This window comes from Rana temporaria, chromosome 13 (assembly GCF_905171775.1).
Source record: "Rana temporaria chromosome 13, aRanTem1.1, whole genome shotgun sequence".
NCBI lineage: Eukaryota > Metazoa > Chordata > Amphibia > Anura > Ranidae > Rana > Rana temporaria.
The window spans coordinates 121778362-121795408 of record NC_053501.1 but is presented as its reverse complement, the minus strand read 5'-3'; the positions used below and the strand labels follow the sequence as shown (position 1 = coordinate 121795408).

The 17047-nt window shown below is 46.5% G+C and overlaps 1 protein-coding gene across 1 annotated transcript in view; it reads left to right on the top strand.

The window, feature by feature from the left end:
- The first annotated feature begins 969 nt into the window (after nt 1–969).
- The window catches only part of LOC120921176 (lens fiber membrane intrinsic protein-like), a 34580-nt gene continuing 18502 nt past the window's right edge, over nt 970–17047 (top strand). Inside the window, exons 1-2 of the mRNA XM_040333890.1 lie at nt 970–1039; nt 16293–16492. Of these exons, the coding sequence (XP_040189824.1) occupies nt 16318–16492 (175 nt within the window). The 5' untranslated portion in view covers nt 970–1039; nt 16293–16317. The remainder of the gene's footprint in view (nt 1040–16292; nt 16493–17047) is intronic.

Here is a 17047-nt window from a genome sequence, read left to right as displayed (position 1 = left end):
TGTGATCTCTATCCTGTATACTATATCCTGTGATCTCTATCCCGTACTCTCCATATACTATATCCTGTGATCTCTATCCTGTATACTATATCCTGAGATCTCTATCCCGTACTCTCCATATACTCTCTCCTGTGATCTCTATCCTGTATACTATATCCTGAGATCTCTATCCTGTATACTATATCCTGTGATCTCTATCCTGTACTCTCCATATACTATATCCTGTGATCTCTATCCTGTATACTATATCCTGTGATCTCTATCCCGTACTCTCCATATACTCTCTCCTGTGATCTCTATCCTGTATACTATATCCTGAGATCTCTATCCCGTACTCTCCATATACTCTCTCCTGTGATCTCTATCCTGTATACTATATCCTGAGATCTCTATCCTGTATACTCTCTCCTGTGATCTCTATCCTGTACTCTCCATATACTATATCCTGTGATCTCTATCCTGTACTCTCCATATACTATATCCTGTGATCTCTATCCTGTACTCTCCATATACTCTCTCCTGTGATCTCTATCCCGTATACTATATCCTGTGATCTCTATCCTGTATACTATATCCTGTGATCTCCATACACTCTCTCCTGTGATCTCCATACACTCTCTCCTGTGATCTCCATACTCTCTCTCTCCTGTATACTCTATCCTGTATACTATATCCTGTGATCTCTATCCTGTATACTCTCTCCTGTGATCTCTATCCCGTATACTCTCTCCTGTATACTCTATCCTGTATATACTCCCCCTGTGATCTCCATCCTGTATATACTCCCCCCTGTGATCTCCATCCTGTATATACTCCCCCCTGTGATCTCCATGCCGCCCCCCGCGGCCTTTGTCCCGTTCTGCCGGCGTTGCTGATTGCAGGCACAATGTCACATCAGCACTTCTCCCTCCAGAGAGTTCCGTATTCTCCGCATTGTCCTCGGGGAGGCCGGGGGGGTCTTTATAAAGAAGGGACCCCTCCCAGGGACATGCAGCCGCCGCGGGTCACTCTGGTTCTGGGATGGAGACGAGGACATAAGGTAAGTCCTGAGATCCGATCACAAAATACGGGACCATCGATATCCGAATTGCCGCAGATAGTCTGACACATATATAGGACTGTATGGGGGAGAGATATAGGACTGTGGACTGTATAGGGGGAGAGATATAGGACTATGGACTGTATAGGGGAGAGATATAGGACTATGGACTGTCTAGGGGGAGATATAGGACTGTATGGGGGAGATATAGGACTATGGACTGTCTAGGGGGAGATATAGGACTGTATGGGGGAGATATAGGACTATGGACTGTATAGGGGGAGATATAGGACTATGGACTGTATAGGAGGAGAGATATAGGACTGTATAGGGGAGAGATATAGGACTGTATAGGGGGAGAGATATAGGACTGTATAGGGGGAGAGATATAGGACTGTATAGGGGGAGAGATATAGGACTGTATAGGGGGAGAGATATAGGACTATGGACTGTCTAGGGGGAGATATAGGACTGTATGGGGGAGATATAGGACTATGGACTGTATAGGGGGAGATATAGGACTATGGACTGTATAGGGGGAGAGATATAGGACTATGGACTGTATAGGGGGAGAGATATAGGACTGTATAGGGGGAGAGATATAGGACTGTGGACTGTATAGGGGAGAGATATAGGACTGTATAGGGGGAGAGATATAGGACTATGGACTGTATAGGGGAGAGATATAGGACTGTATAGGGGGAGAGATATAGGACTGTGGACTGTATAGGGGAGAGATATAGGACTATGGACTGTATAGGGGAGAGATATAGGACTATGGACTGTCTAGGGGGAGATATAGGACTGTATGGGGGAGATATAGGACTATGGACTGTATAGGGGGAGAGATATAGGACTGTATAGGGGAAGAGATATAGGACTGTGGACTGTACAGGGGGAGAGATATATGACTGTATAGGGGGAGAGATATAGGACTGTATAGGGGAGATATAGGACTGTGGACTGTATAGGGGGAGCGATATAGGACTATGGACTGTATAGGGGGAGCGATATAGGACTGTATAGGGGGAGATATAGGACTGTATAGGGGGAGATATAGGACTGTATAGGGGGAGATATAGGACTATGGACTGTATAGGGGGGAGATATAGGACTATGGACTGTATAGGGGGGAGATATAGGACTATGGACTGTATAGGGGAGAGATATAGGACTGTGGACTGTATAGGGGGAGATATAGGACTATGGACTGTATAGGGGGGAGATATAGGACTATGGACTGTATAGGGGAGAGATATAGGACTGTGGACTGTATAGGGGAGAGATATAGGACTGTGGACTGTATAGGAGGAGAGATATAGGACTGTGGACTGTATAGGGGAGAGATATAGGACTATGGACTGTATAGGGGAGAGATATAGGACTGTGGACTGTATTGGGGGAGATATAGGACTGTACAGGGGGAGAGATATAGGACTGTATAGGGGGAGAGATATAGGACTATGGACTGTATAGGGGGAGAGATATAGGACTGTATAGGGGGAGAGATATAGGACTATGGACTGTATAGGGGGAGAGATATAGGACTGTATAGGGGAGAGATATAGGACTGTATAGGGGAGAGATATAGGACTGTATAGGGGGAGAGATATAGGACTGTATAGGGGGAGAGATATAGGACTGTATAGGGGGAGAGATATAGGACTGTATAGGGGGAGAGATATAGGACTGTATGGGGGAGAGATATAGGACTATGGACTGTCTAGGGGGAGATATAGGACTGTATGGGGGAGATATAGGACTATGGACTGTATAGGGGGAGAGATATAGGACTATGGACTGTATAGGGGGAGAGATATAGGACTATGGACTGTATAGGGGGAGAGATATAGGACTGTGGACTGTATAGGGGAGAGATATAGGACTGTATAGGGGGAGAGATATAGGACTATGGACTGTATAGGGGAGAGATATAGGACTGTATAGGGGGAGAGATATAGGACTGTATAGGGGGAGAGATATAGGACTGTGGACTGTATAGGGGAGAGATATAGGACTATGGACTGTATAGGGGAGAGATATAGGACTATGGACTGTCTAGGGGGAGATATAGGACTGTATGGGGGAGATATAGGACTATGGACTGTATAGGGGGAGAGATATAGGACTGTATAGGGGGAGAGATATAGGACTGTATAGGGGGAGAGATATAGGACTGTGGACTGTATAGGGGAGAGATATAGGACTGTACAGGGGGAGAGATATATGACTGTATAGGGGGAGAGATATAGGACTGTATAGGGGAGATATAGGACTGTGGACTGTATAGGGGGAGCGATATAGGACTATGGACTGTATAGGGGGAGCGATATAGGACTGTATAGGGGGAGATATAGGACTGTATAGGGGGAGATATAGGACTATGGACTGTATAGGGGGGAGATATAGGACTATGGACTGTATAGGGGGGAGATATAGGACTATGGACTGTATAGGGGAGAGATATAGGACTGTGGACTGTATAGGGGGAGATATAGGACTATGGACTGTATAGGGGGGAGATATAGGACTATGGACTGTATAGGGGAGAGATATAGGACTGTGGACTGTATAGGGGAGAGATATAGGACTGTGGACTGTATAGGAGGAGGGATATAGGACTGTGAACTGTATAGGGGAGAGATATAGGACTATGGACTGTATAGGGGAGAGATATAGGACTGTGGACTGTATTGGGGGAGATATAGGACTGTACAGGGGGAGAGATATAGGACTGTATAGGGGGAGAGATATAGGACTATGGACTGTATAGGGGGAGAGATATAGGACTGTATAGGGGGAGAGATATAGGACTATGGACTGTATAGGGGGAGAGATATAGGACTGTATAGGGGAGAGATATAGGACTGTATAGGGGAGAGATATAGGACTGTATAGGGGGAGAGATATAGGACTGTATAGGGGGAGAGATATAGGACTGTATAGGGGGAGAGATATAGGACTGTATAGGGGGAGAGATATAGGACTGTATAGGGGGAGATATATAGGACTGTATAGGGGGAGAGATATAGGACTGTGGACTGTATGGGGGGAGAGATATAGGACTGTGGACTGTATGGGGGGAGAGATATAGGACTATGGACTGTATAGGGGGAGATATAGGACTGTGGACTGTATAGGAGGAGAGATATAGGACTGTATAGGGGGAGATATAGGACTGTATGGGGGGAAAGATATAGGACTGTGGACTGTATGGGGGGAGAGATATAGGACTATGGACTGTATAGGGGAGAGATATAGGACTGTGGACTGTATAGGGGGAGAGATATAGGACTATGGACTGTATAGGGGGAGAGATATAGGACTGTATAGGGGAGAGATATAGGACTGTATAGGGGAGAGATATAGGACTGTATAGGATAGAGATATAGGACTATGGACTGTATAGGGGGAGAGATATAGGACTGTATGGGGGAGATATAGGACTGTATGGGGGAGAGATATAGGACTGTGGACTGTATGGGGGGAGAGATATAGGACTGTGGACTGTATAGGGGAGAGATATAGGACTATGGACTGTATAGGGGGAGAGATATAGGACTGTGGACTGTATAGGGGGAAAGATATAGGACTATGGACTGTATAGGGGGAGAGATATAGGACTGTATAGGGGAGAGATATAGGACTGTATAGGGGAGAGATATAGGACTGTATAGGGGAGAGATATAGGACTGTATAGGGGGAGAGATATAGGACTGTATAGGAGGAGAGATATAGGACTGTATAGGGGGAGAGATATAGGACTGTATAGGGGGAGAGATATAGGACTGTCTAGGGGAGAGATATAGGACTATGGACTGTATAGGGGAGAGATATAGGACTGTATAGGGGGAGAGATATAGGACTATGGACTGTATAGGGGGAGAGATATAGGACTGTCTAGGGGAGAGATATAGGACTGTGGACTGTATAGGGGGAGCGATATAGGACTATGGACTGTATAGGGGGAGCGATATAGGACTGTGGACTGTATAGGGGGAGATATAGGACTGTATAGGGGGAGATATAGGACTGTATAGGGGGAGATATAGGACTATGGACTGTATAGGGGGGAGATATAGGACTATGGACTGTATAGGGGAGAGATATAGGACTGTGGACTGTATAGGGGAGAGATATAGGACTGTGGACTGTATAGGAGGAGAGATATAGGACTGTGGACTGTATAGGGGAGAGATATAGGACTATGGACTGTATAGGGGAGAGATATAGGACTGTATGGGGGAGATATAGGACTGTATGGGGGGAGAGATATAGGACTGTGGACTGTATGGGGGGAGAGATATAGGACTGTGGACTGTATAGGGGAGAGATATAGGACTATGGACTGTATAGGGGAGAGATATAGGACTATGGACTGTATAGGGGGAGAGATATAGGACTGTATAGGGGAGAGATATAGGACTGTATAGGGGAGAGATATAGGACTGTATAGGGGAGAGATATAGGACTGTATAGGGGGAGAGATATAGGACTGTATAGGAGGAGAGATATAGGACTGTATAGGGGGAGAGATATAGGACTGTATAGGGGGAGAGATATAGGACTGTATAGGAGGAGAGATATAGGACTGTATAGGGGAGAGATATAGGACTGTATAGGGGAAAGATATAGGACTATGGACTGTATAGGGGGAGAGATATAGGACTGTCTAGGGGAGAGATATAGGACTATGGACTGTATAGGGGAGAGATATAGGACTGTATAGGGGAGAGATATAGGACTATGGACTGTATAGGGGGAGAGATATAGGACTGTCTAGGGGAGAGATATAGGACTATGGACTGTATAGGGGGAGAGATATAGGACTATGGACTGTATAGGGGGAGAGATATAGGACTGTATAGGGGGAGAGATATAGGACTGTATAGGGGGAGAGATATAGGACTGTATAGGTAGAGATATAGGACTATGGACTGTATAGGGGAGAGATATAGGACTGTATGGGGGAAAGATATAGGACTGTATAGGGAGAGATATAGGACTGTATGGGGGAGAGATATAGGACTGTATAGGGAGAGATATAGGACTGTATGGGGGAGAGATATAGGACTGTATAGGGGAGATATAGGACTGTATAGGGAGAGATATAGGACTGTATAGGGGGAGAGATATAGGACTGTGGACTGTATAGGGGAGAGATATAGGACTGTATAGGGAGAGATATAGGACTGTATAGGGAGAGATATAGGACTATGGACTGTATAGGGGGAGAGATATAGGACTGTATAGGGAGAGATATAGGACTATGGACTGTATAGGGGGAGAGATATAGGACTGTATGGGGGGAGAGATATAGGACTGTATGGGGGAGAGATATAGGACTGTATAGGGGAGATATAGGACTGTATAGGGAGAGATATAGGACTGTATGGGGGAGAGATATAGGACTGTATGGGGGAGAGATATAGGACTGTATAGGGGAGAGATATAGGACTGTATAGGGGGAGATATAGGACTGTATAGGGGGAGAGATATAGGACTGTGGACTGTATGGGGGGAGAGATATAGGACTGTGGACTGTATAGGGGGAGATATATAGGACTGTATAGGGGGAGAGATATAGGACTATGGACTGTATAGGGGGAAAGCTAAAGGACTATGGACTGTATAGGAGTAGAGATATAGGACTATGGACTGTATAGGGGGAGAGATATAGGACTGTGGACTGTATAGGGGGAGAGATATAGGACTGTATAGGGGAAGAGATATAGGACTGTATAGGGGGAGAGATATAGGACTGTATAGGGGGAGAGATATAGGACTGTGGACTGTATAGGAGGAGAGATATAGGACTGTATAGGGGAAGAGATATAGGACTATGGACTGTATAGGGGGAGAGCTATAGGACTATGGACTGTATAGGGGAGAGATATAGGACTGTATAGGGGAAGAGCTATAGGACTATGGACTGTATAGGGGGAGAGATATAGGACTGTATAGGGGGAGAGATATAGGACTATGGACTGTATAGGGGGAGAGATATAGGACTGTCTAGGGGAGAGATATAGGACTATGGACTGTATAGGGGGAGAGATATAGGACTGTATAGGGGGAGAGATATAGGACTATGGACTGTATAGGAGGAGAGATATAGGACTATGGACTGTATAGGGGAGAGATATAGGACTATGGACTGTATAGGGGAAGAGATATAGGACTATGGACTGTATAGGAGGAGAGATATAGGACTATGGACTGTATAGGGGAAGAGATATAGGACTATGGACTGTATAGGGGAAGAGATATAGGACTATGGACTGTATAGGAGGAGAGATATAGGACTATGGACTGTATAGAGATCGTCTATGTGAGAGAGATCGTCTATGTGAGAGAGATCGTCTATGTGAGAGAGATCGTCTATGTGAGAGAGATCGTCTATGTGAGAGAGATCGTCTATGTGAGAGAGATCGTCTATGTGAGAGAGATCGTCTATGTGAGAGAGATCGTCTATGTGAGAGAGATCGTCTATGTGAGAGAGATCGTCTATGTGAGAGAGATCGTCTATGTGAGAGATCGTCTATGTGAGAGAGATCGTCTATGTGAGAGAGATCGTCTATGTGAGAGAGATCGTCTATGTGAGAGAGATCGTCTATATGAGAGAGATCGTCTATGTGAGAGAGATCGTCTATGTGAGAGAGATCGTCTATGTGAGAGAGATCGTCTATGTGAGAGAGATCGTCTATGTGAGAGAGATCGTCTATGTGAGAGAGATCGTCTATGTGAGAGAGATCGTCTATGTGAGAGAGATCGTCTATGTGAGAGAGATCGTCTATGTGAGAGAGATCGTCTATGTGAGAGAGATCGTCTATGTGAGAGAGATCGTCTATGTGAGAGAGATCGTCTATGTGAGAGAGATCGTCTATGTGAGAGAGATCGTCTATGTGAGAGAGATCGTCTATATGAGAGAGATCGTCTATGTGAGAGAGATCGTCTATGTGAGAGAGATCGTCTATGTGAGAGAGATCGTCTATGTGAGAGAGATCGTCTATGTGAGAGAGATCGTCTATGTGAGAGAGATCGTCTATATGAGAGAGATCGTCTATGTGAGAGAGATCGTCTATGTGAGAGAGATCGTCTATGTGAGAGAGATCGTCTATGTGAGAGAGATCGTCTATGTGAGAGAGATCGTCTATGTGAGAGAGATCGTCTATGTGAGAGAGATCGTCTATGTGAGAGAGATCGTCTATGTGAGAGAGATCGTCTATGTGAGAGAGATCGTCTATGTGAGAGAGATCGTCTATGTGAGAGAGATCGTCTATGTGAGAGAGATCGTCTATGTGAGAGAGATCGTCTATGTGAGAGAGATCGTCTATGTGAGAGAGATCGTCTATGTGAGAGAGATCGTCTATGTGAGAGAGATCGTCTATGTGAGAGAGATCGTCTATGTGAGAGAGATCGTCTATGTGAGAGAGATCGTCTATGTGAGAGAGATCGTCTATGTGAGAGAGATCGTCTATGTGAGAGAGATCGTCTATGTGAGAGAGATCGTCTATGTGAGAGAGATCGTCTATGTGAGAGAGATCGTCTATGTGAGAGAGATCGTCTATATGAGAGAGATCGTCTATGTGAGAGAGATCGTCTATGTGAGAGAGATCGTCTATATGAGAGAGATCGTCTATGTGAGAGAGATCGTCTATGTGAGAGAGATCGTCTATGTGAGAGAGATCGTCTATGTGAGAGAGATCGTCTATGTGAGAGAGATCGTCTATGTGAGAGAGATCGTCTATGTGAGAGAGATCGTCTATGTGAGAGAGATCGTCTATGTGAGAGAGATCGTCTATATGAGAGAGATCGTCTATGTGAGAGAGATCGTCTATGTGAGAGAGATCGTCTATGTGAGAGAGATCGTCTATGTGAGAGAGATCGTCTATGTGAGAGAGATCGTCTATGTGAGAGAGATCGTCTATGTGAGAGAGATCGTCTATGTGAGAGAGATCGTCTATGTGAGAGAGATCGTCTATGTGAGAGAGATCGTCTATATGAGAGAGATCGTCTATGTGAGAGAGATCGTCTATGTGAGAGAGATCGTCTATGTGAGAGAGATCGTCTATGTGAGAGAGATCGTCTATGTGAGAGAGATCGTCTATGTGAGAGAGATCGTCTATGTGAGAGATCGTCTATATGAGAGAGATCGTCTATGTGAGAGAGATCGTCTATATGAGAGAGATCGTCTATGTGAGAGAGATCGTCTATGTGAGAGAGATCGTCTATATGAGAGAGATCGTCTGTAACGGACTTATGAACTATTCTGCCTGGACATCCTATAATACTCCTACAGTGAGGTCTACAAAGAACTGCATGGCTCGTTACAATTGGATTTAACACATTGTATTCTGAGCTCAAAGGGTTAATTATACAAGGGACTTTTTCACTGCTGAATGCTAATATTCCCTTTGCATAGCTAATGGACTCTCCTTTGTGTAGTTAATCCCCTCAACATACGGAGGCTGTTATGTGGGAGTGTATAATTGTTTTAAAGGTTAATTGAATTCTATTGTCTGATCAAGTCATGTTAAATATAAGGTTGGAGCCGAACGTCTAGAGACTGATTGATTCAAGGGAATGTCATTATTTCAAAGTATGTGTGTGAAGGGGGGGCGGAGAGTGTCATTGTTCATGTAAGCTTGTAACCATATAAAAAGCGAGGTGAAATGTGCAAATAAACTCAGTCTTGTTTGACCCTTCAACGTAGCCTTGTCTCGTTCGTGAAGGGGAATTCTCTCTCTCTCTCTCTGGATCTATTGGACGGGGATACCGGCGGTACTTGCATATCGCAGCTTGCCAGGGAAAAGGACGTCTCCAACGGCTGAGACCCTCACACCAGTGGGTAGCCGTTACATTGGTGGCAGCAGTGGGATGGTCCTTTTATCCAAAGAGCAAGTTCTGAATGGAGTCGCAGTACGCCAGGCTGAAAAGATCCACACTAAAAGATCTATTGGAGAGTCGTGGTAGGAGCGCCAGCAACAGACCACGGAGGGAGCTGATAGCTGACCTGCTGGAGCTGGACGAAATGGATGGATCCATGGAAGGAACGGAGCCCCTTGCACCGGTCAGCGAGGAAGATGTAATTACTGGGATTGTACAGCGGAGATTATCCTTGTATCCAGAAACGTCCGTGGAACTAATCAACCAGCTGTTCCGGGAAGCAAGGGAGGAGATACAAACGAAGAGGGGACAAGAACTGGAACTGGTAAGAGCGAGACAGCCCATTACACCTGCAGTTCCTACCCCCCCACCTGCTGCTACAGGAAAGAAAATACCGTTCACTGCATTTAAAGCTTTTGAAGAAAGTGAGGAGGAAATCGATGGATATTTGGCGGATTTACACCAGGTACCACCAGACCAATGGGTCACTATTTTGTCGGGCAAAGCCAATGAAGCCTTTCGGGCTCTCGCTCCGGAGGATATTTTACAATACCAGCAAGTTAAAAAGGCGCTGCTAACCCGATATGCCGTAACGCCAGAAGCCTACCGCCGGCGCTTCCGGGAGTCCAAGAAGATGGCTGTGGACTCCCACATGGAATGGGCCAACCAGTTACAAAGGGTGGCATCCCTTTGGGTCCAAGGGTGCAAGGCCAACACCGGGGAGGAAGTATTGCAGCTGTTCCTAATGGAACATTTCTTCCAAGACCTGGCCGCAGACATACAAGACTGGGTACGAGATCGCCGTCCCGCTAACTTAAACCAGGCGGCTCGGCTAGATGAGTATGCGGAAACAAGGAGAGTAAGCCAGAGTACTACACGGCTGGCTCATAAGGTGGAACCACATACTCCAACCGTCACCCCACGCCCAGAGTTTCGGGCTCCAGTCCCACCAGGACCACCACGTCCTCAGGGGCCTAACAACTACCCCCGGGATTCGCCTAGGGTGACGTGCCATCACTGCAGCGACACGGGACATATTGCTCGTTATTGCCCTTTGAGAGCTACAAATAACAACTGGAGACGCACAACACCCAACACAGACGTCACTCCATCACGTCCCTCTGCGGCCCACTGCCTGGAGACCGAGGGGGGCCCGGAGGAATGTCTGGGAATTTTGTATGAGGCAGACCCAATACAAGCTGCCTCTCCAGATAACCGTCAGCATCACCGTCAGGAGGTACGGGTGAATGGACAAGTAGCACAAGGCTTAAGAGATACCGGGGCCACTATCACTCTGGTTCAAAAACATCTGGTAAAGCCAGAGAACGTGTCCACTCGCACAGTTGCCGTCCGGGTCGCAGGGGGCGCTGTATTCCGCTTACCCACTGCCCGGGTGCACTTAGACTGGGGAGTTGGGTCAGGAAAGACCACAGTTGGTATCATGGACAACCTACCGGCAGAGGTTGTGCTGGGCAACGACATTGGCCCTCTGACTTCGGCGTATCTACCTACACCTGATGCGGCTTGCCCCGTGACCACCCGCTACCCGGAGGCCGTCGCTCTGACGAATATTCAGGCGGACACTGTTGCCAGTGCGCTCGTCGGGATATTCACCCGAGTGGGGTTCCCTCAGGAAATCCTGTCCGACCGAGGGACCCAGTTTACTGCAGACCTAACCCAACAGTTATGGAATGTCTGCGGTATTAAGACCCTGCTTAGTTCACCGTACCACCCTCAGACCAACGGTCTCTGTGAACGCTTTAATGGTACCCTCAAGCAATTGCTGCGGACCTTTACAGCGGAATACAGAGACTGGGAGCGATTTTTGCCGCACCTCTTGTTTGCCTATCGAGAGGTACCGCAGGAATCCACAGGGTTCTCCCCATTCGAGCTGCTCTATGGACGGAGAGTGCGAGGCCCCCTCGACCTCATCCGGGAGCACTGGGAGGGCGAGACAGAACATGAAGGTGTCCCCATTGCGCCATATGTGCTGGAAATGCGGGACCGCATGGAACAGTTAGCTCGGATGGCACGGGACCATCTCCAAACGGCCCAGGGACGACAGAAACACTGGTACGACCGGGGCGCCCGTCAGAGAACGTTTCAAGTGGGCCAGAAGGTGCTGGTGCTTAGGCCTGTCAAAGGGAATAAGCTCCAGACCTCATGGCAGGGCCCTTACAAAGTGGTAGCGCAAGTCTGCGATACTACATATGTAATCGCCAGCAGCCAAGATGAAAGGGTCCAGAAGTCCTTTCATGTAAACTTATTAAAAGAGTATCAGGAAAGACCAGAGGATGTAGCAGCCATATGTATTCCAGCCACTGAAGACCCTGACAGCTTACCCATCCCAGATCTATTAGCAGATTCGGAACCTAAAACTCTGCTCAATACGATACAGCTAGGGGAGCGGTTACCTCCCGCAGAAAAGGGACAGATGCGACAATTGATAACTGAGAAAGGACTGACATTTTCCCAGGAGCCCGGGTACACTCTCTTAGCGACTCACTACGTAGAGACCCCAGGACAAAACCCTCTCAGACAGACTCCCTACAGAATCCCTGAGGCAGTAAAAGAGGAGATGAGGAAGGAAATACAAGAAATGTTAAGACTGGGGATCATAGAACCCTCTGACAGCCCCTGGGCCTCGCCCGTTGTCCTAGTACCCAAAAAGGACAGAACAACCAGATTCTGTGTCGATTACCGACGCCTCAATGACAGAACAGTGACCGATGCCTACCCCATGCCCCGAGTAGACGAGCTATTAGATCGTATTGCCAGGGGACGCTATCTGACCACAATCGATCTGTGCAAAGGGTATTGGCAGATTCCCCTGTCCAAGGAGGCTATCCCTAAGTCGGCATTTGTCACCCCATTTGGCTTATTCCAGTTCAAGGTCATGCCATTTGGGATGAAGAACGCCCCAGCCACATTTCAGCGCTTAGTGGACCGCCTCCTTGATGGCTTCCAGGATTTCGCTTGCGCGTACCTGGATGACATTGCGATCTATAGTGAGACTTGGGGGGAACACTTGAGGCATGTTGAGGCTGTACTGGATCAGATTAGGGCCGCCGGCCTAACCCTGAAGCCAGAAAAATGTAATTTCGGGATGGCAGAAGTCCAGTACTTGGGACACAGAGTGGGGTGTGGGAAACAACGACCTGAACCCGCTAAGGTTGAGGCTGTAGCCAATTGGCCAACTCCCCACACTAAGACCCAGGTACTGGCATTTCTAGGGACAGCGGGGTATTACAGAAAATTTGTCCCTGACTACAGTACCATTGCCAAACCCCTGATGGATTTGACCAAAAAGAATTTGCCTAGAGTAGTCCTGTGGTCTCCCGCCTGTGAAACAGCATTCCAAACCTTGAAACAAGCATTGATCAACGCACCTGTTCTATCTGCCCCCGTCCCTAACAAAAGATTTGTCGTTCATACAGATGCGTCCATGTACGGACTGGGGGCAGTTCTAAGCCAGATCGGGGAGGATGGAGGAGAACACCCTGTTGCGTACCTGAGTAGAAAACTGTTACCCAGGGAAGTGAGCTACGCGGCAGTGGAAAAGGAATGTTTAGCCCTGGTTTGGGCTTTAAAGAAGCTCACACCCTACCTGTATGGTCAGGAATTCACCCTGATCACGGACCATAACCCACTAGTATGGCTGAACCGAGTAGCCGGAGATAATGGGTGCCTGCTAAGATGGAGCTTGGCCCTACAACCCTACAATTTTTCTATCCAATACCGCCCTGGCAGATTCAATGGGAATGCCGACGGACTGTCCAGGCAAACGGAACTTTTACCCTAACAGCAGACCGGACATCCCCAAGTTGACCCGAAAAGGATCAATCCGGGTCTGCCGGAGTATTCCACAAAAGGGGAGCAGTGTAATGGACTTATGAACTATTCTGCCTGGACATCCTATAATACTCCTACAGTGAGGTCTACAAAGAACTGCATGGCTCGTTACAATTGGATTTACCACATTGTATTCTGAGCTCAAAGGGTTAATTATACAAGGGACTTTTTCATTACTGAATGCTAATATTCCCTTTGCATAGCTAATGGTCTCTCCTTTGTGTAGTTAATCCCCTCAACATACGGAGGCTGTTATGTGGGAGTGTATAATTGTTTTAAAGGTTAATTGAATTCTATTGTCTGATCAAGTCATGTTAAATATAAGGTTGGAGCCGAACATCTAGAGACTGATTGATTCAAGGGAATGTCATTATTTCAAAGTATGTGTGTGAAGGGGGGGGGCTGAGAGTGTCATTGTTCATGTAAGTTTTTGTAACCATATAAAAAGCGAGGTGAAATGTGAAAATAAACTCAGTCTTGTTTAACCCTTCAACGTAGCCTTGTCTCGTTCGGGAAGGGGAACGCTCTCTCTCTCTCTCTGGATCTATTGGACGGGGATACCGGCGGTACTTGCATATCGCAGCTTGCCAGGGAAAAGGACTTCTCCAACGGCTGGGACCCTCTCCCTAGCTGGGTAGCCATTACATCGTCTATGTGAGAGAGATCGTCTATATGTCCATGCAATAAAATGTACGCAGGTAAAACCAAACGACAGCTCCGCATCCGAATTGGCGAACACATCAGTAGTATTAAAAAGAAAGATGATGATCGGCCAATCCCCTTACATTTTGTCAAGTTTCACAATGGTGACCCAAAAGCTTTAACTGTTAAGGGGACATATGTTCTGAATTTACCCCCTAGAAGGGAGACTTTGATACCATCCTCCTCCAAAAGGAGAAGAAGATGTGGATATTCAGATTCCATGATACCGCGGGGGTTAAACACAGAATGCAACTTCCAGCCCTTTCTAGAGAAATAAAATTCCCTGTCAATGTAATAGTGACTGGGCGACATTTCGTCCTCCTTTTACCTATTAATTCATCCGTTGTGATTATTGATTAGGAAAATGATCCCTGGATTGATATTCTTCAATTGACAAGATATTTGCAGCTCTATACTTGAGAAATAATTTACTGTCTATGAAGAAATCCTAATTGATCATTACCCGACTATTAATTGATTACCTGATGTACTAGCTTCTATTTACTTAATCTTATTCATTTCACCAATTTTTATCTATTAATTACTATGTCCTTTATCTTTGGTTGTTACCCTCAACAAACGTGATACTTTCTCCCGTGGAAAAAAATATATCTCTTAATCGATATCACAGAAGAACAGCTTGGACTGTAAGGACTTTGGACTGAATGGAGGAATAGCTATAGGACTATGGACTGTATAGGGGAAGAGCTATAGGACTATGGACTGTATGGAGGAATAGCTATAGGACTATGGACTGTATGGGGAAGTTCTATAGGACTATGGACTGTATAGGGGAAGAGCTAAAGGACTATGGACTGTATAGGTAAGAGCTATAGGACTATGGACTGTATAGGGGAAGAGCTATAGGACTATGGACTGTATAGGGGAAGAGCTATAGGACTATGGACTGTATAGGGGAAGAGCTATAGGACTATGGACTGTATGGATGAATAGCTATAGGACTATGGACTGTATAGGGGAAGAGCTATAGGACTATGAACTGTATAGGGGAAGAGCTATAGGACTATGGACTGTATGGGGAAGTTCTATAGGACTATGGACTGTATGGGGAACTTCTATTGGACTATGGACTGTATGGGGAAGTTCTATAGGACTATGGACTGTAAAGGAGGAGAGATATAGGACTGTGGGGGGTTAGGATTAGGACTAGGGTTTGAGTTGGGGTTAGGATTAGGGTCTGAGTTGGGATTAGGACTAGGGTTTGAGTTGGGATTAGGACTAGGGTTTGAGTTGGGATTAGGACCATGGTTTGAGTTGGGATTAGGACTAGGGTTTGAGTTGGGATTAGGATTAGGACTAGGGTTTAAAGTGGGATTAGGATTAGGGTTTGAGTTGGGATTAGGACTAGGGTTTGAGTTGGGATTTGGATTAGGACTAGGGTTTAAAGTGGGATTAGGATTAGGGTTTGAGTTGGGATTAGGACTAGAGATTGAGTTGGGATTAGGACTAGGGTTTGAGTTGGGATTTGGATTAGGGTTTGAGTTGGGATTAGGACCATGGTTTGAGTTGGGGTTAGGATTAGAACTAGGGTTTGAGTTGGGATTAGGACTAGAGTTTGATTTGGGGTTGGGATTAGGACTAGGGTTTGAGTTGGGATTAGGACCATGGTTTGAGTTGGGATTAGGAGTAGGGTTTGAGTTGGGATTAGGACTAGGGTTTGAGTTGGGATTAGGACCATGGTTTGAGTTGGGATTAGGACTACAGTTTGAGTTGGGATTAGGGTTAGAGATTGCTTAGTCTACCAGTCTGTCAGGAATTGCTGATGTTGATATCACACTATTTCTCGTAGGCCTCGGACAGGTAGAAGTCTGAACATGTACACTTTGATGGGCGGCGGTCTGCTATGTGCAGTCTCTGGATTGGTTCTGCTCATAGTTGCCACAGCGACTGACTTTTGGATGCAGTATCGGTACTCGGGGAGTCTGAGTAACCAAGGTCTGTGGAAGTTCTGTGTGGCAGGAAAATGTCATCCTCATACCATCACTGTAGGTGAGTGGCCATAAACCTATAATTGTGATATAACCAGATTTGGGGTCATTGGGAGGCCACAATGCAATGATTGGCTGGAGACTCAGGTCAGATCTGTATGGCCACCATGTTACGATAAGTCCATGTATCACTTGCCGCTCTCCCCTTCCCCAGCACTTTTCTCATAGATTATAACAGTGGCGGCTGGTGCTCAAATTTTTTGGGGGGGCGCAAACGGAAAAAAAAAAAACAATTGCAGCCTCACTGGGCCCATCAATTATCACCACTGTGCCATGCCATCAAACGCAACCACTGTGCCATGCCATCAAACGCAACCACTGTGCCATGCCATCAAACGCAACCACTGTGCCATGCCATCAAACGCAACCACTGTGCCATCAAAACGCAACCACTGTGCCATAAAATGCAGTCACTGTGCCATGCCATCAAACACAGCCACTATGCCATCAATTGTCACCACTATGCCATGCCATCAATTGTCACCACTGTGCCATCAATTGTCACCACTGTGCCATCAATTGTCACCACTGTGCCATGCCATCAATTGTTACCACT